Source organism: Siniperca chuatsi, linkage group LG1 (assembly GCF_020085105.1).
Source record: "Siniperca chuatsi isolate FFG_IHB_CAS linkage group LG1, ASM2008510v1, whole genome shotgun sequence".
NCBI classification, from domain to species: Eukaryota; Metazoa; Chordata; class Actinopteri; order Centrarchiformes; family Sinipercidae; genus Siniperca; species Siniperca chuatsi.
This window is the reverse complement of record NC_058042.1, coordinates 10,215,288-10,242,823: the sequence shown is the minus strand read 5'-3', so window position 1 is coordinate 10,242,823 and position 27,536 is coordinate 10,215,288. Positions and strand designations below refer to the sequence as shown.

The following is a 27,536-nucleotide window of genomic DNA, read 5'->3' as shown; positions in this document are numbered from 1 at the left end:
CACTCTCACCTGAAACTACGTGAATAATAAACCATAGAGCCTGCAGGCATGAATGTTAGTAAATCATTAATAAAGAATCATAGATTGCTCAATTTATAATCCTTATAATAAACCACCAAGCCATGTGCCCTGTGTATGTCCAGTTAAGGCCCCACCTTCTCTCCTCTCCAAACTGACCTGTCGTGTAGACACTCCTGGCAGTCACACCTCTGCATTCTCCCAACTTTCAGTGGATTATGTTTCAGTTAAACAAACATTTGCAGGTTTAAAATTTAACATAGAAATCCTTAAGCACTCACGTACACGAAAAACAAAAATCACTCATTGCGTTGAAGTGTAACAATTTCAGAAGGTATTACTTTACTTGTCTGTAGATAACACGCATCAGCATGTCTGCGTTTGTGGGTCTAAACTGCTGTTACTCCCACAGCTGCAGATCCAGATCCAGATCCAGAAGTTCAGATGTTAACGTGTGGGTTCAAATTTCCTGATTTCAGGTGCGTTAGCATGAACGACAGTGGTGTACATTGCTCTTTCCATTGGGGTAAGATCAGTTCAACAAATAATATCTGGTAAATTTCAGCCAAATTATTCAGCCAGCATTCTGTGTTTTGACAAAACACATTTTTTCCCTCTTCAGATTTTATCCAACATTCACCATATGGGAACAGAAATGTCTGTTGGAAGCTTTTATTTTGGCTTCAGCACAATTGTAATATTCCAAGTGGTTTGGCTGTGAAATGCAGATATATTTTGAAGACAAAAACATGAGGTATTTTCTCAGCATGGGTTTGACTGATCATGATAAAAACTACAAAATTAGTCCCCAAAGTACCCCTGTTCATTTCACAACAATCCTGCTATTGGCTGTTAGTCTAAAGTTCACCTGGGATTTTACCTGTAACGTCCAAAAGAAAGTATTTGCAAACAAGGTAGACAGCAGGTGTCTCTCATAGTATAGATAATGTTGTTTGATTAAAACTTAAAAAAAGGTGTCATCCAGGTATCAGTGCAGAATGATATGACACTAACACTGTACATTTCTGTCATGCACAAGTAGATGAACAAAAAATAACAGTGTCTCAGTAGCAGTCTTTGGTAAGTATTTCTTCCACAGTGAATCTACTGTATATGCTGCAGCACCTGGGCGTCGTGATAATACCCTGCCTTCTGTAATGAGGGGTGGGGTGTGTGTGTGTGTGGTATCTTGAGGGCACTGGAAGCTCTCTTGCATAAATCAAATCCACTTTCAAGCTCAAAATATGTTAATCCTCTAATATCAAAGGATGTCTTCTCTCCTTCAATACGCCCTTTGAGCTTTCTGCACTTTCTAATATAAGACCTATTAATTTACCCACAGAAAACATAATCCACTATCCACTGTTACAGGATGTGCTTTACTATTTAGTGGCCAGTTCATGTCACCCACACAATAAATAGGAACATACAAAGGTGGTGATTTTATGTAGGAGTCTCTAGTGATACATATGTAGGCGATATTTTGCAGTGCAACACCACTCACACTATCTCCTGAAAACACTATTCCAGCAGCGGAGCTGTTTTTCCTTTTGATGCTGTGTTGGTTAAACGACTTCTCGTTAACAAGTCAGAAAACAGGCCTCAGAAACTACAACCCCTACTCATTTTGTTTTTCTGTAAATTGCTTCAGTTCTCTGGAAAATAGATGGACAAAGAAAAAAAAAATTTTTTAAAAGACATGATGAAACTTCAGATATCTTCGGTGAATGCATTAACACTTGAAAACTGTTGTCAGACAGCTGTTTGCGAGCTACTGTCTTGTTCTGTGTGTGGAAAAAAACACATGCAAGGCTGATCTGCACACATTATTTCATTCACCAAATGCAGATTTAGTAACAGTTTATTCTCGATTTTACCTCAGTTTAAGATCTCCATATATCTTACAGTACATGGCGAGGATCATTTTAATACAAGTCTTCAGCAGTCTGATAAACAGTCATTTTTGCACAGAACGAGGACTGTGGGTTTTGTCCCCCATCACTTACGCTGGAAGCCCAGCATTAACAAGAGGAATAAGTTCAGCAAGCAAAACCTGATTCAATGTTATATGGGCACCTGACTATTGTTTTAAGGCAGACTTAAAATTTTTTGAATCTATCCTTTAATATCAGTATAACTTAATTTAATTTTTTTTTAAGAACTTGATGGAAGAAGTACTAGGATAGAAGTAGAAGTAGTAATATCTCTATGTAAAAATACTTTGTTACAAGTAAAACGACTGAGGGTGGGTGTTTGCACTTGCAATTTAATGTAAAGCACATTAAGATATCTTTAATGTATCAATTTATTTTGTAGCTTGCCACTGTCAAACTATTGTTTTTCCTCGTTAGGCTGTTTAATCTATAACATATATTTTATAAGCTGATTACATGTCATGTACAAAAAAATCTTAAAGTAATAAGTAACCATAGCTGTCAAATCAATGTAGTGGAGTGTAATGCACAATCTACTTGTACTTTGTACATTTCACTTCTGAGGAAAAACTAACATCTTCATAACAACTTGTCTCGCTCAGTCTTGCCTTGGCCACATACTGACTGGGTGAATTCTTTCTACAACTGTTCATTATATGCATTAGGCACACAAGGAGTTATTTGCGTCCTTGGTAAATACAAATTTCATTTTGAAGAAATCAGCAAGAACACTGAGTCACTGAATTTCAAAAAAAAAAAAGTGCTGATGCTGTTCAATTCCCTGCACTCTGGTAGGTTTAGAAATACACACACACACACACACACGCAGTTGTTCTTTTATGAGGAACAAATTGCACTCCCCTCTTTGCTGCTGTGCTCTGGTACCAGGGTGTTCACTGGGTGTAGCGGTGCAAATGGATATGAATTAAAAGGCAAAATACACATGAATTTAAGGTTGTCAGAAACTGAAATGTCTGTATTTTTGAGTGAAACTGAAAAAGGTCAACTTTATTTTGGAAAACATAAGGAATTGTTATTGTAGTGGTAGAGTATGCAGGCTTTCATGTGAGCATGCATGGATAACTGATAAGTCTATTTTTCTTCTTTTCAGGCCATCTCAGCCAAACACCTGCAGACCTGAGGCCATTTTCTCACATCTATGTGAGTACAGTAGAGTGAGCCCAGATATCTTTATCCATCTGTAATGTTAGTACAGATCAATAGATGCCGCCAGTTCACTCAGTATCAATACTGCTTTCTACACGTATATTAAAACCAAACAATAGTACAATGTTGTGGAGAAAGCTTCATTAAGATTATATATCTTTTTTAATGAGTGTCTTGGGGCCAAGTTATGTAGCAATAACAATGAGTTACAGGCAAACAACATAAGACAGATAACACAAAATATGCCACAAAATCAGAGTTAAAGAAAAATGAGAAAATCATGAATAACATTTCTAATATATGTAAAATATTTTATCCTAAAAACAACCCAAGAACTGTCTAAAACCATGAAAATAACTAACACCAATCCAAAACTTTATGTAACTTAATGTTCAGATTCTGAAATACCCCAAAATATCAATAACCAGAAGGGAGAGCACACATTTTCTGCAGGAAAATAGATACAACACAAGGTTTAAACTTGTCATGTGACTCAACGTACGAGATCTTGAGCTTTTGAAAAAGTACTGTCTTCTAAAAAATAATTTCCCGAGGCTGTGTAATTGATCATGGACGAGGTCAACTGACATGGTCTAAATCTGTAGTTCTTCCATTAGCTCACACATCAGATGATTCCTGCTGAGGAGAATCTGGTGTTTTCTCTGAACTTGAGCAGCAAGAATTTCATTGTGAGACATTCCAAAGTGAAAATAAAACTTTATTTATTATTCATTTGGAGGTTGCTATGTGCATTCTGTGTGGGCAAGCTGCATGGTAGGGAAGAAAAACATTATTTTGATTGCATGAGATAAAAAAACAAACATATTTGGGGCTTCCATTTGTTTGCACACAAAAGAAGAAATGATTTATTACAGAAACACTTCAGCTAAATTGCACGTCTCTGCGTAAATGTGCTTTACCAGGAACAGCTGTTGCTCCTCTGTAAGCAGGGGAATATTAATAAGCTTTTATAATAATTTTCTTTGAATGAGGGCACAAATAAGCTACCAATGTTTATCATTTCAGCTCCACAGTAGTTATGCCTAGGACTAATGCATTTTTCTCAAACTGATCACTCTTTTTGAAAATCTTTTGCCTCGTTGTAAAATGAGGTTCTGCTGTCACAGCAGACTTTCAAGTACTCAGGCTTAAAGGATAGGTTCACATTTTTTTCAAGTCTATCTTAAAACAATACTGACATGCCCATATGTTCACTGAAAGATTGACTGCTGTAATCATTTCTCCTGTCCATAATGGCTGTGAAGAGATCCATAATGTGATTTCACTTTAAGAAATGGGGGACAAAATCCACAGTCCTGGTTTTGTGCAAAAATTACTTCTAATGTTTGGCTGAAGATAATATAAGGCTTCAGCAGTCTGAATCAGTCAAATCAAGTGGGTATCTTCAAAAGTAATTCCCTTTTTGTGTTTTTACAGACAGTTTCCTTGCTGAGCTGCAGTGGAGAAAATAGCTACACAAAGAGGGAATTTCATACTAAAAACACTGTAACTTTGGAAGATGCTAACATGATTTGTCTAACTCAGACAGCTGAAGCCTCATACTGGCTTAAGATGAACTTTAGAATGCGTTTTTACACAGAACAAGGACTGTCCCCCATTTCTTACATCTATAGCTAGTCGCTAACTCTGTCTGTCTGCTGTTTGGTGATGAGCAGTTAGTGTACAGTGGGTTTTTATGCTGAAAACAGCTTGCGTGATCCAAAACAGTAAAGTTGTGGGCCGGACAGCTAAACAATGAACTGAAACTTGGTTCATCGCTATGAGTGACCTGTTTCACATTGTTTTTACATTGTCATTTGATTTTTATTATAAAAAATATCGATTATAGCTGCTTTAGGTTTTTCCAAATCTGCAGCGCACTCTCACTTGAATGCATGCAGAGATATTTTTACTCTCAAGGTGAGCACAAAGTTACTGTATATTTTCTGAGATTGGTGGATGAAAACAGCAGCATGTTGTGTTTGCTCTCCTGCAAGTAATCGCTCAAGAATGCTGAATTTGTAAATCTGACGTCAAAACCACATTTTGCTTGGAAGTCGTATAAAATGATACACTGGTCTGATGTCAATGGTCAGGACGCTCTGTAACTTTGGCAGTAGTTAAAGTCTTCAAAGAGCAGGTCCCTGAAAGCTGATGTCTATTTATGAAGGCACTTTGTGTTCTAACTTTAGTATCCAGCACTCTGCACAACCCTGGTCTGAATATGGACACACATTCTGACACTGAGGAGCCATAATGAGCAGCCTCAAGTTGTAGCAGATAACTGTTGGAGGATTGTGCTTTGTCTCCACATTTATTCAACTGCACTGCAAGAACTCTGCCAAGCAGGTCATCGCATCTATACAACCTTATTAATACTTTCCGTTGGAGGAAATTCTGTAGAAGCAAAAGCTGTTTCTGGGCTTTGCTGAAATCTCCAACAGTGAGTTTTAATTGGCCGTCCAGGAAAGAGAATCGCATTCATGACCTTGAATTAGCAGGCGATGCGTTAAGCTACTGTCAGCTGATGTTGAGCTGCTTATCCTGGTGTTCCTGGATTTTATTTTTAACTTATAACCTTAACCTAACACCTGGCAGGTCCAGGACCTGGGGGAGACCTCAGGCATGAGTGGCAGTCAGGAGGAGGGAGGAAGAAACATGAGAAAATGACATATGTAGGTGCAAGTCTAAGCGGAAATACACACAACACTTAGTGCGGAAGAAGTCGCAGCAGAGAGGAAGGATGGAGGAGTTTGTCTCATGACGGTGGTAATGAGGAAGCCTGTGGTGTTGATGCGAGTGTTGACATGTGAGCAGAGATGCAGACAATTAAATCAAAACCATCACATCTTACTGCAGAAGAGAGAACCGAGAAAGAGGAAGCTGTAGAAATGATGAGGGAAGATATGCGGACAGAGGACATGAGGTGGTATGGTGGGAGTGGAAACAGTGAAAATAGCACATGACGTGATTTGATTTTGACCTACATTTAATCTTAAGGCACTCCTCTTATTCTGTCACTTGGCACAAATCAGGTACCTTAGCTTTCATCTGAGTATTCCAGCATGGTTTAATCACTGTGACTGAGGATTGTATTGTTACCAAGAGAACAGAAAAACAACACATAGCTGGCCTAATTTTTCCCAGCAGGAAGTAGCAGCAGTGAAAAACCCCTTGCCCAGCTGTAGCTGATTATAGTGAGACAACCAGATCCAACCTTTGTACCACAGCTTTTCCCTTCCTGTAAGGTTAGAGTTGTTTAAATGAGTCTCTGGTCTGGACAGAAAATTATGTAAATCATAAAACAGTTTTCAACCTGTTTGGCTCATGTGGACAAACATGCAATCAAGAAATCTGCAGAGTATGAATGAAATCCTATTTACATTTTGGTTACAGAAACAATTCACCTTGACACCAAAAGATCATGCTAGCTTAACATTTAAGGGTTATCCATTGCAGGAAACCCAGAGGTTAGAAAAAATGCTTCATTGAGCAAAAAGGCTGTGGTGGTAAGTAAGTACATTTACTCAAGTACAATTTTTCAGGCGCTTGTACTGTACTTTGGTATTTCCATTTTATGCTACTTTATACTTACCAAGATTTTACATACAAAACATACGATCAGCTTATAAATTATGATGCATTTTAATATATTGAATACCCAATAGGCCCCACCTCAACCAGCTACATTAATGATGCATCACTAGTAATAATTCAATAATATACAATGTTATGTTTTTCTCAAATATTTTTACAAAAATAACATTTTGAATGCAGCAGCTTTTACTTATAACGGAGTATTTTTACAGCTTGGAATTAATATTACTGTGTGAACCAAAAAAGCTTGTTTTCACCCTTTTTGGCTCATGTAGCCAAACATTTTTCTATTAAGAAAGATGCAGACGATTAATATACCCATATACACCACATTTTGGTAAAGAAACAATTGACTCCCTTGACTCCAAAATATCACGCTATCTCAATATTTAGGGATTATACATTACAGGAAACTCAGTAGCTACATGCTTTCGACTGTCACCACAACCTGCAGGAACCCATTATTTCCACATAATCTTATGTAGTCATCTTGTTGAGTTCTCATGATATATAAGTTTTAGAGAAGTTTGGAAATACATACAGTAAAGCTGCCTGTGAAGAGACGTGAAATTGCATCATACTGTTTATACTCCCGTTTCATCGACAGGGAAATGCATCACTATTGCAGAATAGGCGAAATGTTGCAACTAGAAAATTAAAATGTGCACATTTGTTATGGAATCCTGCTCGTTTCTCTGCAGTGTCTTACACCTAAAAGCAGGTGGGAATCTTGGTACCAAGCTGACAACACTGATATATGGGTGGTCTGAGCCAGAGCTACATTTAGCTGATGATTCAAAGCTTGTGTCCCCAGCACTCAAGTGTAATTTAGTCTGCCTACTTAAACATTAAAAGTGGAGTCTAGAGGTGGCAGCACTATAGTCAGCACTTCTTCTCCACTGACAAGGATCTCGTGGCTGTGCGGTCATACAAACTTCCAGTAACAAAACACCATTTAACTGAGTGCATGAGGTTAGTCAACCCAGACCAAAAAGAAAGCAGAGACAGCCCAAAATCTTTGCCAGTAATTTTATTTTGAGATATTTTGTAGAACAGGGGAACCAATGATTACAAAACAAAAAGTCCATAAGTGTTCTACATGCTACACCTTAACCTAATTCATGCTTGCCTGGAAAAAGTACATAGAAATTTAACAAAAAACGTACAATTAAAACTGACGTACATTATACTCACCGTTAACTTTACTTTTAATGTACCTTTCTCTTGCTTCCATGCACGCAATTTTTTTTTACATTACATTTAGATAAAAAATTAAGACTTTTAGGCGCTTCTTCAAACCATAAAGCAGTTTTTCCTCTAAAGACAGAACGCACCTATAAATAAAAAAACAAAACAAAAAGAATGGTATCCATTTGAACAATAATGGTGGAAAATGGAAAGCCTCAACTTCTTTTAGAACATAACAGATGAATTTGCATCCTACCGTAGAACAAAGGAACACTTACACGCCCATATAGTGCCGAAATGAAACTGGAAGTCGTTCCAACTCCTCAATCTTCAATAATCACATTGAAATTACACATTTTGATAAAATAAATATCGCACATCTGCTAGAAATAAATAATGATTACTGAAACACCTCACTATGTTAAATGCTAAAGTGAGACAGATTTCATCTACGCGACCACTTCATTTCATGGTATGAGGATGGTCATGTGTGTAAAGCACTAGTGCGGCTTCGAGTGTCTCTCGCGGCTGTTACCTTGAGGTAGATAACACATTTACATTAACGCCTACGATAATGGTTGCTGCTGGCATCATGTGTCAGATTTACAGTATGTGAAAAGGATTAAGGAAGCTTTCTTCAGGGAAAAATGTCATAGTCATAAACGAAAAATAAAAAAAGGACATCCCATCCCCTTTTTTCTGTTATATCCCATCCCAGGAAAGGGTGTTTGAAAGCACTTTAAATGCCTACAGCAATGTTAGAGTCAACCATCCTTCCTTGTGTCGCACCCAAACACCCAAACCTCATCTCTTATATCAGAACTTCTCGCCTACCATCCATCTTTCTTCTAGCCACTTCTCTCCTGCTTTCTGTGCGAGTGACATGCCAGTTTAGCAATGAGGGCGTAGACATTAACCCATGAAGGCCTGGTGATCAAGGCTCAGAGTGATGACCAAAACTCTTTAAAATTAAAAAAAAAAAAAATTCACCCCTCTCAACTTTAAAAAACAAAAACTAATTAAAAGTAACCATAATAAAAAAGGTATGAAATGATTCAAGTACAATAATATACCATATTATTTAAAAAACAACAACAAAAAAAAACAACAAAAAATCCCCCATAAAAATAAAACTGCCTAGATTTTGCACTGTGAGGGAGGATATCATTTCTTTAATTAAGATGCTTGAAGATGCTGCTGTATGTTTTGTGGGCAATTTGTGGGGAGCATTTGACAGTGCAGGGGGTGAGGGATGCCTGGATGGATTTTAGAGGCAAGTCATCGGTGCTGTCAAAGCCAGGCAGGGCCAGAGAGTCCAGCTGCATATTAAGCACAATCTCTGTGTTCCTGCCGAGGAAGCTCTCATCCAGCTCTCTCACCTCCGAGGGCTCCGTCTCCGAGCTGGCCACAGTCTCTCCGACCCCCTCTTCCTTCCGACTGAATAGGCGGTCCAGGTAGCTGGTGTAAGTGCTCTCCTTCTGGAAGTGGTCTTCTTTGCGAATGTCCCAGCATGCTTCATCTATCAAACAGCCGTTCTCCCCGACTCTCTCCCCGGAACCAAAGCTCTCCCAGGGCTGAGCGGGCCAGACACCGTCCCCGACGCTGACTCCCAACCCTCCTCCGCCTAACTGGGCGAGGTTTACCAGGCACTTCTCTTCCTTCTCCTGACTTATGGACTTGGACATGGAGCCTGAGCGGGGAGCCTCCAGCTGAGAGACGGAAGTGTTGAGCTCGTTCAGGAGGCCCACCTCGTTCAGCAGGGCCACCTCCTGACAGGGCTCCGGCTGCAGGCTCAGTTTAATGGTGCTGGCGATGAAGGAGTCGAAGTCAAAGCCTTGGTTTTGCTGGCCTTGAGGCTTCTCTGTCTGGTGTTTCTCCTGCTCTCTGTCCTTCTCCACTGGACTCTGGGTCTTCTCTGCCTCCTTCAGCGCGATCTGGGCCTTCACCAGCCCGTTCTTCTCGCACTTGCTCTTGGCCTTGCGGTCGGCCTTCTCCTTGCTCTGCTGCTCCTTCCAGTTGGAGAGGTCGATGATGAGCTTGGGTTCATAGTAGTGGTTGACTTCACTGTCCCTCCAGATGAGGTTGTCCAGGTAGGAGGGCGACACTGCCTTGTAGTTACAGGTGTGGCTACATTGCAAGTCACAGTATTTGTTCTCGTGGTGGTCGTCATCGTCGTCGTCCTGCCAGGATCGCTCAGGCAGGAACAGAGTGGAGTAGTCGAAGGACGGCTCATCGAGGAACTTCTCCCGATCTCCATCAGCATATTTACGAGGATCCACCTGAAAAACAGACAACAGCCACCATTTAGCCTTTGTTATCTTCAAAAAGTGAGTATTAAGTCAGCCAAGAGCAAGACATGTTATCTCTATACCCATGTCAACTTGGTAAAGCTTTAGTGTTTACAACACTAAAAGCTATTTTCGATTTGTTATGCATTCTTTTTAGAGTAATACAATACTTAACCTATGCATCCTCCGATCTGGGAAGCACATTTTCACACAACTCTTATCTATAAGCATTCAAAATGTATTTTTAAACAGAAATAAAACAGGAGAACAGGAGTATGCAGAACATTCAAACAGACCTGCACCTCCTCCTCATCCGTTACATCAGAGAGTGCCCTTGGGTCAACCTGAACTTCGTCTGGGTCGTGGTTGCTGTGCAAGTGCCAGTCAGCCTCTGACAGCTGGCTCTCATGATACCTGATGATAGTATGAAAGAGAGAGACTTTAATACACAAACACAGCAGCACAAAATGACAAATAAATGAAAGTACCAGTACAGGATCTGACTATACAAACAAACCATTAAACTAATCCAGAAAAACTGGTCACCTGTATATCCATATTATTACTGCTTAGTTAGCAGAGAGCAAAGCAAACTATTCTCCACTGAAAGTAAACTCACACTAGACAAATGTCTGAACAGGGAAAATATAAAAGCTTTGCACCTCCGAGCCTGGTCACAGAGCAGGTGTTTGAGAGGGAATAAGTGAGTGAGCATACCTGTCCCAGGTGTGGCTGTGGCTCTGGTCCATGAGCAGGATATCATCTACTTCGTCCTCAATGTGGAAGGGGTGCAGAGAAATAGGCTCGTCTAGGGGGAAGGAGTAGTCAGCCATATAGGGGTGGGCCAGGGCCTCCTCCGCTGTCAGACGATCCATGGGGTTAAAGGTCAGGATCTTCTCTAGGAAATCCAGGGCTGCAGAGAGGGAGGACAATGAGATTATCAAGTAGGAAACATGCCATGTGATGTATATGAGATATGACCCTGATCCCTGTCTTTGGTCTGTGTACATGAGTGTACTTCATGAGCCTGCAAGTACGTCTGTATGAATAAATAAGTGGTACTCACCCTGGGGACTGACGTCAGGCAGCAGCTTGGCCAGTGGTGTGTGAGGATTGGACATGTCGTCACGGATGAAGACTGGGATTACGCTGTGGAGCTCCTGTTGATCTTCCTCCCGCAGTACAGGGATGGACTCCAGGATCAGCTGCATCTGCTCTAGTTCATGGGCTCCTGAAACACCAGGCAGACAAACATCAGGCGCTTTCTTAGAAGTGTTACACAACATTCAACATCTGCTTGACTGAGTGAGTGTCTTTTGAGCGAGGCTGAGTGCAGCAGATCATGAGAAAAGAGATGTTATTTGCCCTGTGTTCAGCTCAAGGCAATTTCAACAAACAAGAGTAGTCAGACTCTCCCAGCCCTAGCTGAATTTGCAAAGGAGAGCAATAAGGATAATAAAAGCAGACTGACTCTGGGGTAATCTCCTGTCTGTTTTAAACAAAGACATATTGACTAGCAAGATGAACATAGTATACCTCATCAGATCTATGCTCCATATTTACCTCAGAGTCACCTGCTTCAAAGACTACTTGCCAGTTTGCACATGAGGTGTTACAGTGAGTCACACATAAGAAACTGAGTCAACATTTACCTGCAAAGAGGGTTTTCCCTGTGAGCATCTCAGCAAAGATGCAGCCAGCGGCCCACATGTCAATGGCTTTGGTGTAGTTGTTAGGGGAGAGCAGCAGGCGAGGAGATCTGTACCACTTGGTGACCAGACCTTCAGAGAGGTGGCCCTGTGTTAAAAGGAGACAAGGCATTTTTAGTGGGACTCACTAAGTATGACTCACAACCATATTTTCCAAAAACAACCCTTGTTTATGAACTGTTGTGTCCTCATGTTTGGTCCATTTACAGTTAAAAAGGCTCTAAAATCTGCTGTGTCTCAGTAATAGATAAATGTGATTAACATTACTTTGTGTGCCTGCATGTTTGCCTGCTGTTAACATGAGTCCCAGAACAAACATGCCTGTTGGTCCATGCTGAACCTCATAACCCCTGTGCCGTCTTCTTGATGGACCTGCTCTGTGCTGGTCATGTATGCAACACAGCATGGAGTCAAAGACCCCAGAGAGAAAGACAGATGAAAGGGGGGGAGACACGTGCAGGCCCTGTCAGCAGTATGAGAGAGCACGATAATCCCCCGCTGCCACACACTCCACTCACCAGTGACACCAATCTGCACTCCACTCTCACACAGTGCCTGACTACTCACAGGACACTGAACACAAAGGAAACTGACCTGTGTGTGTGTGTGTGTGTGTGGGAGGACACCTTGGGGGAGGGGTGGTGGTAAAACAACACCCATGCTGCCCTCTCTCTCCCCCACATGCAGTGGTAGTTTGTGGTGAGACTAAAATGGTCACCTCACCACTGAGCCAGGCTCCTGTTACTGCCCTAAGTTAGCTGCAAATACTTGATGTCACCCTATCCCGAAGTGTATCACTGCACTCCCTTGTTTTGATGGACCTATAAATACAAATGAACTCCTTTCTTCAGCTAACCAGCTAATCTGTTTGTCAGTCTAGCAGTGGCTTGCACCAAGAAGCTTGTGAAGAGGTCGAGGGGAATTACAAGTTAGAACAACACATACAGGCAGGTCACACCTACTGACTGAAACTCGCAAGGCTGTCCAGCCAGTAAATTGTCTGACCTATGTGAATGTGGTTACAGTGGAGAAATAAATGCAACAAGCTTAGCAGAGAATTGCGAAAGATGTAGATTAGGTTAGCTTCAGGTCATTGCATAAGGACAATTCTGTGTACGATGGACTCTGAACTAAAAGGAGCAGATTAGAGTTTGCCTAAAAGCTGAGGGCAAAAAGTGCAGTAGGTGAACATTCCAGCTCACCTCTTACTTTTACTGATCTCTAAGTGAGCCACTCACAACAAAGCCAGACACACGGGTATTGAAGCAACAGCCATCTCAATACCTCTGGCAATAACTGGTGAATAACTTAACCACTTGATCTAGATCAGACCGGGCTGACATTTAATGACTCATAACAGGCTTCCTTTAGTGTGTCTGGCTGCGGTTAGTCTCAGCAACCTTTAGAAGGTCTGACCAGATGTCAGTCAAGGTGGTTGTGCTGCTTCACAGAAACTGGTGACTGAAGACAAACGATAGATTTCCTTGCTGGAACAGAATGCATTTGAGTCTTAACCCGCCAACACACGCAAATCATGTCACTGGCAAACCATGGGACTGTAAATAGTGGGATCAGTGGAGCTTTATTGCAGTCTCACAACACTTTGAACATATGGACCTAATTAATGGATAAACAATTTTTTTCAATCTGGTCTATGGCTGACCACCATAATTCCTGCTACGTTTGGTTCTTGGAGACAATAATAAAACTACTAGGCCTTTTAGTTGCAAGAAACTGCAGGATCTTTTTAGGCTTGAGAAAAGTGAGGGGAAACCACCTCTCTGAAATTCATTAAGCCTTAAATCTACTCCCCAGCATTTTTCTTGTTAGATCCTGTTAAGTCTGGTGCCAGACAGGCCTGTTGCTGGCTGAATAATTAGGTCAAATGTGTGTGTGCTCTTGCAGTTGTGGCTTCGAGTTGTGTGCAGGATGCTTGTGTGGGAGAAAGGACCTCTGTGAACCCTTCACCCCCCTCTTCTTATAACATTCCTGAAAATCTCTACATCACCAATTACTGACTTTTATGCTGAGCCACAAGATCCTACATTCAAGAGTTTAAGTTTACATTACTGCAACTACTTTGACTTACAGTAAAATGAAAATAGACCATTTTCTACATCAATATATTATCTGTATATCCCACACAAGTTTGTCTTGCACTTCTAGCCTTCATTTCAAAAGGACACAACTTAAATCTAGTAAATGATTTGACATATTCAGATATAAAAAACTAAACTGGGTTTCACCTCATGCGTTGCTACACTGAGCAGATGTGGTATCACTTAGCTGAGGCACACATTAAATGTGTTACACTATCCTGGAGTAGTTTACAGCCTCAGCTAACCTCGTTTGAAACCAAAATCAGCTTCCTCCATCAACTTAAATGGGTGAGTGTTATATCCACAGTATTCTTTCTTTGTCTTGTTAAAAGGGCGGGCAACAACTGGAAATTAACACAGGCTTTAGATCAGCTTCAAATAAGGCCCTGAGCAAGGCTCCCACAACAAGACAATATGCTGGCTGGGAAAAGGAAGGGAATCAGGGTTGGAGAAGTTGGATGAGTGCACGTGAATTTTTGTCATTCTTGATCCTGGGCCAGCAAGAGGGTCGGCCTTAAGGTTCACACAGGCAGAAACAATTCGCCTTCCCAAAACAACTGAAAGATAGCACAGGAACACAGGTAATCTTGGCAAGCTTTATACAGCATACTTAAAACAAAGCCATGCAGGCTTAAAAAGCCTGAAGGGAATCACAAGGAGTTATGGTTTTATTAACCCAAGCAAAGGAGGAAAAAAGTAGGAACCCGGGAGGAAAAGGTGGAACAAATGCCGTGTGCCTACACCACTGATGCGTGAATCTAGATACCCCATTACTGAAACTACACCAGAAACTGAAGTTCACTGGCAAAGAGCGCTTCTTTATTTAGAAACGTTATTCAAATAACATGCACTCAGCCACCCAGCTGCTCCGGCTCACCCAGCCTGCTAGAAGTAGAGTGTGGTTGTGAAAGCAAATCCCCCCCCCGGTGATTCTGCCCTAATGTCCGTCCAACACTGACTGTTTTTTTAATGCCTCCACACTTCACTGGGCACCATAGTGTCATTGGGGGGGGGGGGGCACCAGAAGCTGAGTCAATAAGATTACTTTAGGTGTCGTGAAAAAGCGGCTGGTTGAGATATCTCCGCCCCCCCCCACCACACCACTATTATCATAGTAGAGACAGACAAAACACAGCAATACTGTCTGGAAAGGAGAGCAGGGTCAAAGCCTATTAAAGTCAGTCTGACTGCAGCATTTGTATCCTTGACAAAAAGCAGCAGTAGTCTGCTGCAGTACTACAGCAGACAATAGTCAAACACAAGAGAGCTGACCCCAGTCAAGCAGCTTTTCAATACCCACTTGCCTGCATGTTTCCCCATCAGGAAAATCTGCTTATGGAGAGGGAAAAAAGCCTACATGGCAAACCCTGCTGTAAGGGAGGAGTGCAGTAATGTTGGGTGGGTGGCGACAGTGACTGAACTGTGTGAGAAACTCTCACTTCTAACTATGAGCCCTCGCCTTCCTCTTCCTATTGCAGGGAGACCTATTGTCTCATTTAAAAGATATGACTCATTTGAGAATATCAAAGTCAGGGCTGACAATGTGACTAGACGGCTAAGACATAGTAGTAGTGGTGAGCTGTAAATGAGCAGTTCTGGTAAACAAGTGTGTGTAAAGTCTGTCTCAGAGTGATGTGTGTGCTGTTGCAGGATCCTGGCTGTGTAAGGGATATGAATGAGGCTCTGCCAGCCAAAGGGATCACATCACGTGAGCCCACTTCAGACCCTCCAATGACTAATCTGAGACACGTGTAAGCATCTGACGGCCTCGGTGCTCTAAGGAGACCGAGCAGCTACAGAAAAGAGAGGCAGGGAGAGGGACTTCCCAATCTAGATTTCACCACACTACCAAATGGCCTACGACTGGAATTTCCTCATCCCATTATAGAAAAGGTGACAGAAACACACAAGTGCAATACAGGCCATCCACCTGGCTACAATTAGACAGGGTGATCCATACTTTTCTAATACGAAAGACAAAAGCAACCTACTTTATTGTTAATTACACTGCTTCATAAAACAAAATACAGGTTTATAGAGTATTAGAATGTGTACATTCAACATCTGGTGTGTTAACACCTGGCTTTTAATGCCCAGGTTTACATTATTCTGGCATCTGATGAGAGACACGGAAAAAGCCTGTAACACAAAGAAAACAGCCATCTCTGAGACCCAATTTTTTGATTCTACAATTAATAGGCGTGAAAAGGGAGTAATGCTCTCCTGCAAATGGAACTGAGGGAAAACGCGCACTCTCCGATGCAAATAAATCTTTATACATTTTAATGCAGCATGTCCATAGCAGATCTGCTGCAGCCTCAAGCCTTTAACATTATCATTAGAAGCCGGCAAAGGCTCAGGGATGAAGTGCGCCTGCGTTGCGCGTGCTACATTCGTGCTACATACAAGATTTGCTGTTTTTTTCACCTGGGAATGTGGATTATATCCATCTTTGTTAAGCCGCATTATCGTGAACCCACTCATTTGTATATTTAGACTTGGAATTGAGCCTGCATTCACTTCTAATTGTATACACTTGTAAATGGGAAAAATATAGTTCCCAGGGTTGTGTTTTCCACAGCCTGACAAGGGAAACAGAGGCGTTACCTCAAGGAACCACATTGTGTTTTGTTTACTTCCTGCTGTGAAACTGCGTCACCCGGGGACCACCGCATTACTGGGAAATAATGTAAACATCACGTGTCAAAGCAACAAAAGCACTCATCTTTGGGCAGAAAGTGTGCAAACATAGTTATGTTTGCTCTTCTTAAAATTCTAATCTATGCAGCATCTGCTCATCACGCAACCGCAGAAAAATCTGATTCCAAATTTTCCACAAATACAAGACTGACTGGAACAGCTACTCAGAGACTGGACCTACCTTGTGAGAGTAGTGAGGGTCCATGATGCGGGCCAGCCCAAAGTCCCCAATCTTCAGTACCAGGTCCTCTGTGTTGACAAACAGGTTGGCAGGCTTGAGGTCGCGGTGCAACACATTGGCAGAATGGATGTACTTGAGGCCCCTGAGGAGCTGGTACATGAAGAGCCTGGCGTGGCCCTCAGACAGAAGGCCCCTCTCCAGCAGCTGACACAGGTCTGTCTCCATGTACTCCTGCACAATATAGACAGAGTTGACCTCTGTCAGGGACACCACATCCTCTGTTAGCCTTCGACCGTTGGGGCCCAATGTCTCAAACACCTGGTGACATAAAAAGAAGGGTCAGTGTTGAAAGTCAATTTTCAAATTGGACATAAATTCATCCTGTTTTCTTTCAGCCTCAGAAAATAAAATAAAAACTCTTTGCCACTTTGAGCACACCCCTTGCACCTTACCTTGACAATATTGTCGTGGTCGAGGCGTCTAATAATCTTGATTTCCCGCAGGGCATGCTTCACACTCTGGGGGTCGGTCAAGATAATTTTCTTCACAGCTACACGCTTGTCACAGTCAGTGTCAACTGCTGAGAACACCAGGCCGTTCCCTCCATAGCCCAGAGGCTTCAAATCCATGTAGCGAGAACCCAGATCAAAGCCATGGATGTTCATCAGTGACTCAAACTTCTCTGCCATGATGACTATTTTTGGCTTTTGCACCAGGCTTCTGCTATCTTTAAGGTTTATTCTCTGGCCCGTTTCAAGTCCAACTTTAACACCAACAGAGGAATTTATCTGACAATTCCCCCACTGCTTTACAGGCTGAGCTAACTGACCCCTGTACGGACGACTACCGAGTCCCCCCTATATAGCCGTTACTGTCCGATGTGGGGCACTAATGTGTAGTTAAACTTTGTTTCCATCTTGAATAAGGAGAAAATGTAAAAATAGAATTCCTCCTCCAATCCTTGATGTGTGGATATTTTTAACTGAACAGTTCTTAGTAGACTAGTGTTTATAGACTGCAATTGAATGAACTGGAATGGGGCCAATTAAAAAGCAAGGAGACTATGTTAAACTATAAAAGCACGTAGTTGCATCCTTACAGTGCAGATACATTCAGTGTATGACTGGTCCTGAGCAGCTTCATATGAAATGTGCCTAAATGCACGGTCTGTTGTATTTTTTTTTATTTATTTATCTGTCTGTGTAGTTTTCTTGTCAAGTCACCTGATCTATAAAATTAAAATGAGTCTGGCCTTAAAGTCTTCAAAGTAATTTTTCACCGTCAATGATCAGGTGGCTCAAGTTCGCCACAGTCGCAATCAAAGCTATCCTCCATTTTACTTGGGTATAACCTGAAAGACAAGAGAAAAACAGAACAAAAAACTAAGAAAACAATAGATATAGTGCCAGAACAGAAATGAGTTTAAAGTCCATCATTTAACACGTTATTTCCACAAAATAACCTGCAGTTCCACGAAGATTTAGTCATACGTTACCGTTATAACGGTTAAAATATGTTGGGGAAAAAAGCCATAGACAAACAACAAACCGCGTCATTCACCGGCTTTAGTTTAAACGTGGTGTCAATAATGGAAACTAACGTTAACCCTCCGCCGACTGGTTTAAGCGCATGCTAGTCCGGTTTCTGGGTATCAATAAAATTGTGAGATAGCCCACAGCGGCTGAGCTAAGATTAAAATCCTGCTTACATACCATACATTAACGGCCATTACAGCTTTCATTCCGACTTCTATATGCTCATACAGCCTTGGCCTTCACCGAGTCTGTGACTGGCTGGCGGAAAAAAAGCCAGGAATGGAAGCATTAACGGTAAACTGACGTTCTACTGACAGACTTCCGTGGACTTGGTTTAAATGTATGACATGAACATGGCCACCCGGTAACACACACACATAACCCCAATTATACATGGAAAACAAAGATCTCAAGACACTGCTTATTTCGTAAATATCAACCATAAGGTTAAAGTGAAACCCGGCGATAGCACGAACAAAGGAGTCGTTGTCGGCGGAGGCTTCTGACTAGCTACGTGGTACAGCTTTCCTTGCGCTAAGCGGCACAAAGCCGACGTCGGTTAAAGCGCTAAAAATGAATCGAATCTACAGTAAAATGACATATAATGTAAATAATAGCGACAAATATCGACATATAAGAAATTACTTACAGCCCTTATTCGTCGCATTGGTTTCGTTATAGCTTTAATCAAACCTAAACGAGGTTTGACTGCGCTCCGCTCTCGACTTCTGCGGATCTCTTGCAATCGCCATTTAGGCTGGGCAGAGTTATGAAAGGCGGCGGTGGCGTCACAAGGCTGCCTTCACGGACTATCGTAAATATCCCAACTTCGTAAGAGCCCTTCACAGATGATGTGATGAAGTGGTAATTTACTGTAATGGTAAGGGATTTTTTTTTGCCTATTACAAATATGTTGCTCAATTATTAATTATTTTAAACTCAGTATTACTCATATTATTGTTGTATTAACTATAAGTATCAGTTAGCTATAAATAATATTCTGAAGCCACTCTCAGGTTCATTGGGTTCATTAGTGCTAATTAGGATGCAGTAAACTAGTACAAATATGGTTGTTAATCAGTGTGTACTGCTTTATCACCATTATCATCATCAATGAATATCATCATCACTGCTTTATCATCGTCTATTTAAATTTAAGCTTTATTTTTATATGTACCTTTTCACATATTTTTCATAATCCCAGAAACATTATACCCCTCGTTCTCTGTCTCATCTTTCTTGTATTGTCTTTGTTAGTCTTTTAAATATTCTTAGCATAATAGAAATGTTATACAAATATACAGTAGGCTACATGGTTTTTGATCCATCCTCCTTATATGTCAACAAATGATGGTTGAAGTGATGTTTTTTAATTAGATGTAAAGTATCTAATTAAATAAATAAAACAAAAGCCACAAAAGCAGATACTTATAGCAGCGCAAGTTTATGGCAGTCTTACATACTGTAATATATCAGATATTGTAGTCTAGATCATTAACAGAACGCACTACGGAGCCGGTCGTTTTTACAGCTCCGAGCAATACCTGAAAGCAGCCAGAGTCATTCAAAACATGTGGCTGAAGTTGGAGATCACGTGACAGCGGTAGATTCAAAATCCAACTCAATATTTAAGCCTACAGGTTTATGGATGAAATGATAACAGCATCGTACAAATGGCAATAATGCTGTCAGTAAACAAAAATGCTATAAATATCTTTATGTATAGCCATAGAGCCTTTAAAAAAGTTCAGCCACAGATGCATATTGAAAAAAATAACCATAGCCTACTATGCCTATTAATAATAGATACGATCCTAGTAGAAACAAACATATTAGGAAAGACAGAAATATATTTGGTTGAATCATTTTTTGCTGTCACAGGTTGTATTTTGCCGCCTTCTAGATATAAACAAAATGATCTATGATAAGGGAAGGGGGGAAAGAACATTCTGTATCCTATTTTATTGCCTATCCAAGGAGAGATGAAAATGCTGCAGACCAGGCGCTATGACAGTTGCTTATTTTAACTGAATTAGAGACCACAATGTTTGTGTTTTCTTCTTTCAGTTTGCTGTTTATTATTTCACATTCTTCCAAAATTGAGTCAAGCGCAACAGAAAATGTAGGCCTAGGCCTGCCAAAATCTAGATGCAGTTTAGAAAACAGGCTCTTCACAGGCTATAGTCTGGTCTTTATCCTATTTTTCATCCATGCGTTTAAAAAAATAAATACAGTACTTGTTTGTTTTTTCTTAGACAATAAATGGTTGTTTTCTGGATTAGTCCACAATTTATTTTCCCTGTTTATTTTTGTCTTTGGTGGGAATTAATGTTGTTTTCAGATTATGGCACGCAGTAGGTATTGCATTAGTGAGAAAAATCACTCGGACAGGTCACTCACTGCGGCTTGCGGATTTAGAAAGTCCATCTGGCACCGAGATGCGCAGGGTGTTTGTCTTTTAGCGGTCCGCCCTCGCATGATCTCCATGCGGCTTACACATCCCGAGTAAAACAAAGTCAAGAGATCAAGGAAGGCACTATTTTTCCTTGTTCAGATCCCTCAGCCAGACTGCGCCTGGTCCTCTCTCACTGTGGATGCTGTGAATGGATGGATGGGCGGGCACGCAGCAGCATCACAGTCGCAGCAGTCTACATCAGCATCCGCAGGCAGACCATGTGAGAACCAACATGTGCCCGAGAATGCAGATGCCTCTCACAGGCCGGGATGGGCTCTGCGATGGGGAACAGGAACTGCATGCGGACTGAGAGGGATGCGACAGACTTGGAGAGCGACTCATTGTCTCGGTTATTAGCAAAGGGAGAGAAATGATATACATGATATAGCCTACCCTTTAGGGGATTGTGACGTAGTTTATGACGATAATTTGTCTCATGCGTCAATCCCAAAGACATCAATCTATGTAATAGCTAAAGTATAATTCTAATATCTCCTATAATTAGTTAGATTTTAAAGAGAGGCAGAGAAAAGGGAGATTAATGCAGTATTGAGCCTTTATTTCATTATGGTTTGCTGATACATAGGCTAGTATACTAACCTATATTTAAGGTGGCCTAAGTTTATCTATTTTTTAAAAAGAGAGGAAATGCGTGAATGGAACTACTTTAAGAAGAGTTTCTATTTTTCATGAATTTATTTAGTCTAAGTTTGCAATGAATGTTTTGTAAATCATAATAAAAGGACTTTATTGGTCCAAGTTTTGATTCCCCTCCTCTACTCGAAGGTCAGAGGTCAAGGTAGTGCAGATTGATTGTCTGTGCTCTTCAGTAGAGCTGATGTTTTCTGATGAGACATTTTGAACCCAATCTCATCCTGTTGAGGGATGCACTGCCACCAGAAATTAAGAGAGATGGCTTAAAATGTCCTTTCATTAGAGTATATAATATGATTACCTCGCACTGGCCTCTGGCCCCTTTTCACAAGACTTGATTCTGATTAAAGCTACATTAATAATTAAAAATCAGATTTGTGGATAAGGTATTGGCACTTGCTTGCCCATGAGTGCTCTTTGTCCTCTGCTGTATATGATTTAATGGAGGTCAGAAGGTAAAGCTGCATACTGTATCTCACTATACCTGTTGGGGTAGTAAGATAATTCCCTCACATTTCAATTGTTTTGGAGAAGATGGATTAAAAAAAATCTTCCTCTTCTTGTTAAATGTATTCCAATTACAAACAATTGCTAACAACGTGTTTCAACCAGGGTCCATACAACCTTTGCTGCAGGCCTCCTTGTTACATCATGAGAAAAATAGTTGACATCATGTCTTAACCCAACACATTTGACCATGTAATTAAGTAGAGATTACAGTGGCATATAACAGCACTAACAGTTACTGTTAGTGCTGTTTTACCGTAATGCTCTACGGTCCAAAACAAACACTTTACTGTTGCAATCTAGGAGTTTTGTTTGTTGAGTGAGTTGTGAAGTCATACACATGCTGTTTACCTATGTTCATCTGCTGGTGATAGTGGTATGACTCTCACTCACACACACACCTATACAGAGCATCTGAGTGTGTCTCAGCGCCATTTCTGCATTACTATCCTCTAGCTCACTACAACACAAGACATATCACCTGTTCTTTACATTTCACCTGTTCTCCTTGTTAATTTTCTTTTTGCCTTGTTTCTAGGCAATATGTCAAATTCATGTCTACTTGTTCCTTACGGAAAATGCGATCTTCTTGCCACTTACCAACGCTGAAATTTTCCTGAGACAACTGGAGCAACATGGTACAGAAGTCAATAGTCCAATCAAGGAGAATTTATACTGTAAATCCAACACTGCTAGTTCGACACGCAGACAGCTGGAGAGGTTTCAGCGCAGTCCAGTATTTCCCTGTATATGTGTGGGTATGTGAATGTATTCTCAGAGCTTTGGCGGTGTGTTGTCCTACTCCATGTGCCTCTGGTTGTGAGGTGGAGCTCCATGGACAGTTAATATAGACCGGGCCAGAGAGGGGAGGAGACTGCTCTGTGTATGGCATGGCCTGTCAGTGTGTCAGATCCACTACCAGTAGAGTCTGCTGCCACCACCTCTCTCTGTCTCTCTCTTTCACTGCTACTTTCTTACTCTTCTCGCTCTCGTTTTCTTCTTTTCATATTTCAGATCTGCTCTTAAATTTTATGTCTTCGTGTTTTGATCCAGTCCAAGCAGAAGTAGAACTTATCTTTTGTAGCCTGTGCTGAAATATATTCCTGTTTCTGGGTTTCCTTTGCAAATCCAGTTTTGGTGATTCATGATTTTCATCTGTCAGCTTAAATCAAAGGATTACACATTTCTAATGGGTTGTGAATGTTCTGCATTTCTTTGGATTAGGAAAACCCTCCAAAATACATTTGAATCTAATGAAAAATACATGCTTATCTAGCTATAAACAAGGCATATTTGATCACAATACAGCACATGCACACACCGTATTGTTAGTAATATATTTTCACAAGCTCTTGACCTCCATCAGATCACTGATTTTTGCAAAGAACAGAGCCTTCAATATATGTCTGTACAAGAAGACACTTATGTGTTTGCAGTTCATCCTCTGAAGGGGAGTCTTTGTGTGTGATTGCTTGCTGTAATGATTAGTATCAGTGGGGGGTTTATGAAGTGGTGATTCTACAAATGCTAGAGAGGAGTCAGTGCTGAATTTCCGGCCCCACAAATCCGATTTTGTCCTTCCTGAAACCTGTATCTGCTCTCTTATACTCACAATATCACATGCTGTCTGTCACTCTCTGCCTGCTGGCAGGACTCCCTAGCCGTCTTGATCTGCTTGTCATATGGCAGGTTGCTGGCATCTCGACAGACTGGAAAAGGAAATGTGTGTGTGTATGTGTACTTGTTTGATATTTAAACCAGACTGCTGCAGGGTCTGGACCAGCTGTGTGTTATCAAAATATCTGAATGGACATATGAGGAAATGAGGGCAAAGCTGTGGGTTTTGTGATGTCTGCTCATATTTGCTTTTCCTCTGACTGCTCTTGAAATATTACTTCCACCTAAGATGATAATTAATGATCTGTGATGCCTGCAGCATATGTTTGTGTGGGCCTGCCGCTATGTGAATCTACTGTAATTAACACTCAAATGCCTGTATGGGCAATGCTGGACTCAGTTGATAAACACCATTAATTAATTAATCACTGATTACCCTGAATGAGTACAGTGAGAGACCATTACATAACACAACTTACAGAAGCAATATGGCCTGCAGTTAGAATGGCCGATACTGATCCTTGATGCTTCTGCTGTTTTCCATACAGTGTCTGCTGTTATATAACAGTCTGTCTCACTGGACCTGAAGCCGAGGTGCAGAACAGATCAAGACAGGGCATGAATTCTTGCACCCCCATTAATTTCAATGGCCATTTGACCCTTACAGGAGTTGTGTTGTCCATACACACCCTGTTCACTTCAGATACCATGTAACTCGGGTATTTCACAGTGTTGTGAAAGGCCTACACAGAGAAAGTGTTTGCACACTTTCCCCACTGTGATTGTGTCTCTAGTGCAGGGGGCAACATGTTTATGTAATTACATCTTTTGATCTACAGTATAGGTGATAACTCACAGGACTGTCTTGAAATGATTTCTGCGTTCTCCCACACGTGTGATTTCTAAACCTATCTGGTCCTTGCCTGAGATTTTGGAAAAAGCCTCCTCTTCATACCCACTGACTCAGTTAACTGGCTGTATCATTTAACTGCTTTCTATTTCAGGGTGTTTCTCTCTTCCTGCGTCAGCACCGAGGATGTCCACGTACCGCTGCTCAAAAGATATGGCAAGATTAGTGTATAAAGAAACAAATCTACACACACTCCTGCATGACAATTACATCTGTGTGCAGGCCAGATGGGATGGGAAATTAATGATTTACTCAGAGGGGATCGTGTTAGTGGGATGTGACAGTATTATTACGTAATGCACAATAGTGCCACCACCACTGGCCTGGAATTAGTTTGAGCCTTTCTTCTCTCTTTATAGGGTGATGTGCAGTTTGATGATTTTGTTTCAGATCTGAGATGAGGCCAGCATGCCTGTGGGGGATCTATCAGTTGTACATATTAATGCAAAGAACAGATGTTAGAGCAGCAACAAGTCCAAGCATTAATCACTTTTCAAATCATTATTAAATATTGCTGAATGGTGCTTTGTAGTAATTTTGTATTCTAAATTGACAGGCTAATGAAGGGGAGGATACGGTACATAAAGCGTATTCACATGGCCAAAAAGTAGGTCAGAATGAAATGTCTTTGCAATAAAGGAAGATTTCAAAGACCAGCAAGAATCAAAGTATCAGCATGGCTGCAGATCTTGAATCTTTTACCTGGTTTAGCAGCATTTCTGCACTACAGCACTTTTGGAAGCAGGGAAAGCGAGAGAACAGGAGAGGAGAAGACCATCTGCCTTTGCTTTGCTGTTCTCTCACCATCTGCGAGTGGAGCATCCTAAGACCTACAGGGCTCTGTGTGTGTGTTTCATGTTCTTATATCCCGGTGGGGACCTGAATGCACACTAACCCATGGGTACTTGTGTCACCGTGGGTAGAGACTGCTTTTTGAGGGTTAAGACTTGATTTTAGGGTACAGGTTACAATTAGGGTAAGGTTAGGGTTAAGGTTAGGCACTTAGTTGTGATGGTTAAGGTTAGTGTAAAGGGCTAGGGAAAGCATTATGTCAATGACTGTCCCTCACAGGGATAGTGAAACAAACGTGTATGCATGTCATGCACCATCCTTTCTATGATGTGATGTAACCTGTTTTGCCTGCTCCTGGCCCTCAGACAAACAATAAAAAAGCCTGTCAGTTCTTGGAACATTCTGCAGAGAAATGATTAAGTGATCTGACATTGTGTGTGACTTGTGTGTTTGATGTTATTGAATTTGTTTGTATGGTGTCAGAGCTGAAACTGGGTGTTTGGTGGTGATGTAAGAGGATCAGAAGCTCTGAAATCTGGAAGTTTCTTAACAGGACTAATACAGAAACCTTTTACTCACAGGTGCTCGTGTGTTTAAAAATACTCAACAGGTTCAGATAAACATGTTGTTCTCTTTTGTAAAAGGATTGAAATAAATCCTCTAAACTACCCAAAATTCTGAGGAGATAACAAATCTGAACCGAGGTTCGTTATAACAAAAAAAAGTTACTTCAAAAAAGTCTGAAGTCACACTTATGTGGAAATGTTTTTTTTTTCCTTTTTATGGCAATAAAACCATAAAAATTAAAAAACAAGGTCAACTAACTTTGACAACAAGGTCAAAGTTAGACACTGCCTGTGTTTTCTTCCATGGAACAAATCCTGGAGAAGCTCACTGTTCAATGTCTGAAAGAGATCATAAAACCCTGATAATTACTATGAACACACTGTCCAGCATTACAATGGAGAGAGAGGGAGGGATAGACAGAAATTGATAGATAGCTGCTATTTAAAAGGCTGTGTATGATATCTGCTATCTTGATGTGTGGTAATATTACCACAGTGCCTCTGTCTGCTCACTCTCTTTTTACTGTCTACAAGGTCTTATTACTCATAATATTTGGATTTCAAATAAGATCAAGGACATCCTGTGTCATCATTATCAGCTATCTGCTGTCTGAACATATTTCATAACTCTTGCTTTTGTCTACCTCAGTCTGTTTTGTGCATGTTGTTGGTCCTGTATCAGATTTTTTCCCTGATAATTATCTACATGTATGCTGTGTCAGTGAATGACTAATTGTTTTGCATTCAAGCACGGGTATTTTTTGGAAAGAGTGTGTCTGTCGGCACTTATGTGTATTTATGCGAGTTGAGGTCATAATGCTATTCCCACCTATGACCTGTGACTTACTTTTCAACAATTACATAACATTTCTCTTATCTCAGACTTTCCTTCACAGAGACACATTTCCATTTCTCTCCAATCCCAAACAACCACAGCATCAAGCCTCCTATCTCACAATGGGTCACACGCAGGGCCGTAGCCAGGATTTTAGAAATACTGAGGTCATTAGTAGCCTCGCTAGGAGGTTTCTGGGGCATGCCCCCCGGAGAAAAATTTGAAGACTATAGTATAAATCTATGCATTTTAATGCATTTTGAGAGTAACAGTAATTACTTACCCTCTAGTACATCCCACGGGAGCGTTTCCTAAATTAGTGCCCCATACCAGTGGCAGTTGAGGATGGGCCGCAAGCATATGTTACGTAAAACTTTAAACATGTGGTTAACGTTGTGATACGGTCACAGTTTGGTTGGGTTTAGGCTTAGGAAAAGATCATGGTTTGGGTTAAAATAAGTGTGTTACGTAAGTTACACAACTAATGTAACTCAAAATAATTCAACGGTGCCTTTTGGTTTCACATTGGACACAAACCTGGTCTCCTGGGTGAAAGTCCTTTGTTTGTGTCATCCATCCACCCCACCACCTCCATAAGCGGACTTTCTAACTCTTTATACTAAGTCACCTGACTTCCCGGTTTGCTCCCGTCATAATTACCATGACAGGTTGCATCCTACAATAAAATGTAAACATGGGTTGTAATAAGCTGCTAGCACAAACAAGCTATATGGACGTTTTTCTGGTGAGGACAGTCTGATGGAAGACCTTGTTCAGGCCACTG

At 41.0% G+C, this 27,536-nt stretch overlaps 1 protein-coding gene and 1 long non-coding RNA gene across 3 annotated transcripts; one reads left to right on the top strand and one right to left on the bottom strand.

Annotated features, from left to right (window-relative positions):
- The first annotated feature begins 429 nt into the window (after positions 1 to 429).
- On the top strand, positions 430 to 7,870 carry LOC122877346. The gene is made up of 2 exons (XR_006378236.1): positions 430 to 497; positions 3,064 to 7,870. It is a non-coding gene; the product is annotated as an uncharacterized LOC122877346 (long non-coding RNA).
- On the bottom strand, positions 7,732 to 22,848 carry mapk6 (mitogen-activated protein kinase 6). 2 transcript variants are annotated; one of them, XM_044198695.1, is made up of 8 exons: positions 22,633 to 22,848; positions 17,334 to 18,232; positions 16,882 to 17,199; positions 11,845 to 11,989; positions 11,259 to 11,423; positions 10,910 to 11,105; positions 10,489 to 10,606; positions 7,732 to 10,183 (listed from the first exon to the last, which is right to left on the bottom strand). In XM_044198695.1, the coding sequence occupies exons 2-8, from the start codon at positions 17,568 to 17,570 to the stop codon at positions 9,077 to 9,079; spliced, it is 2,286 nt and encodes a 761-aa protein (XP_044054630.1). In that variant the 5' UTR covers positions 17,571 to 18,232; positions 22,633 to 22,848; the 3' UTR covers positions 7,732 to 9,076. The 2 variants fall into 2 exon arrangements, with proteins under 2 accessions (XP_044054630.1, XP_044054544.1); XM_044198609.1 differs by lacking the exon at positions 22,633 to 22,848 and adding an exon at positions 19,066 to 19,221.
- Between the last annotated feature and the right edge of the window lie 4,688 nt (positions 22,849 to 27,536).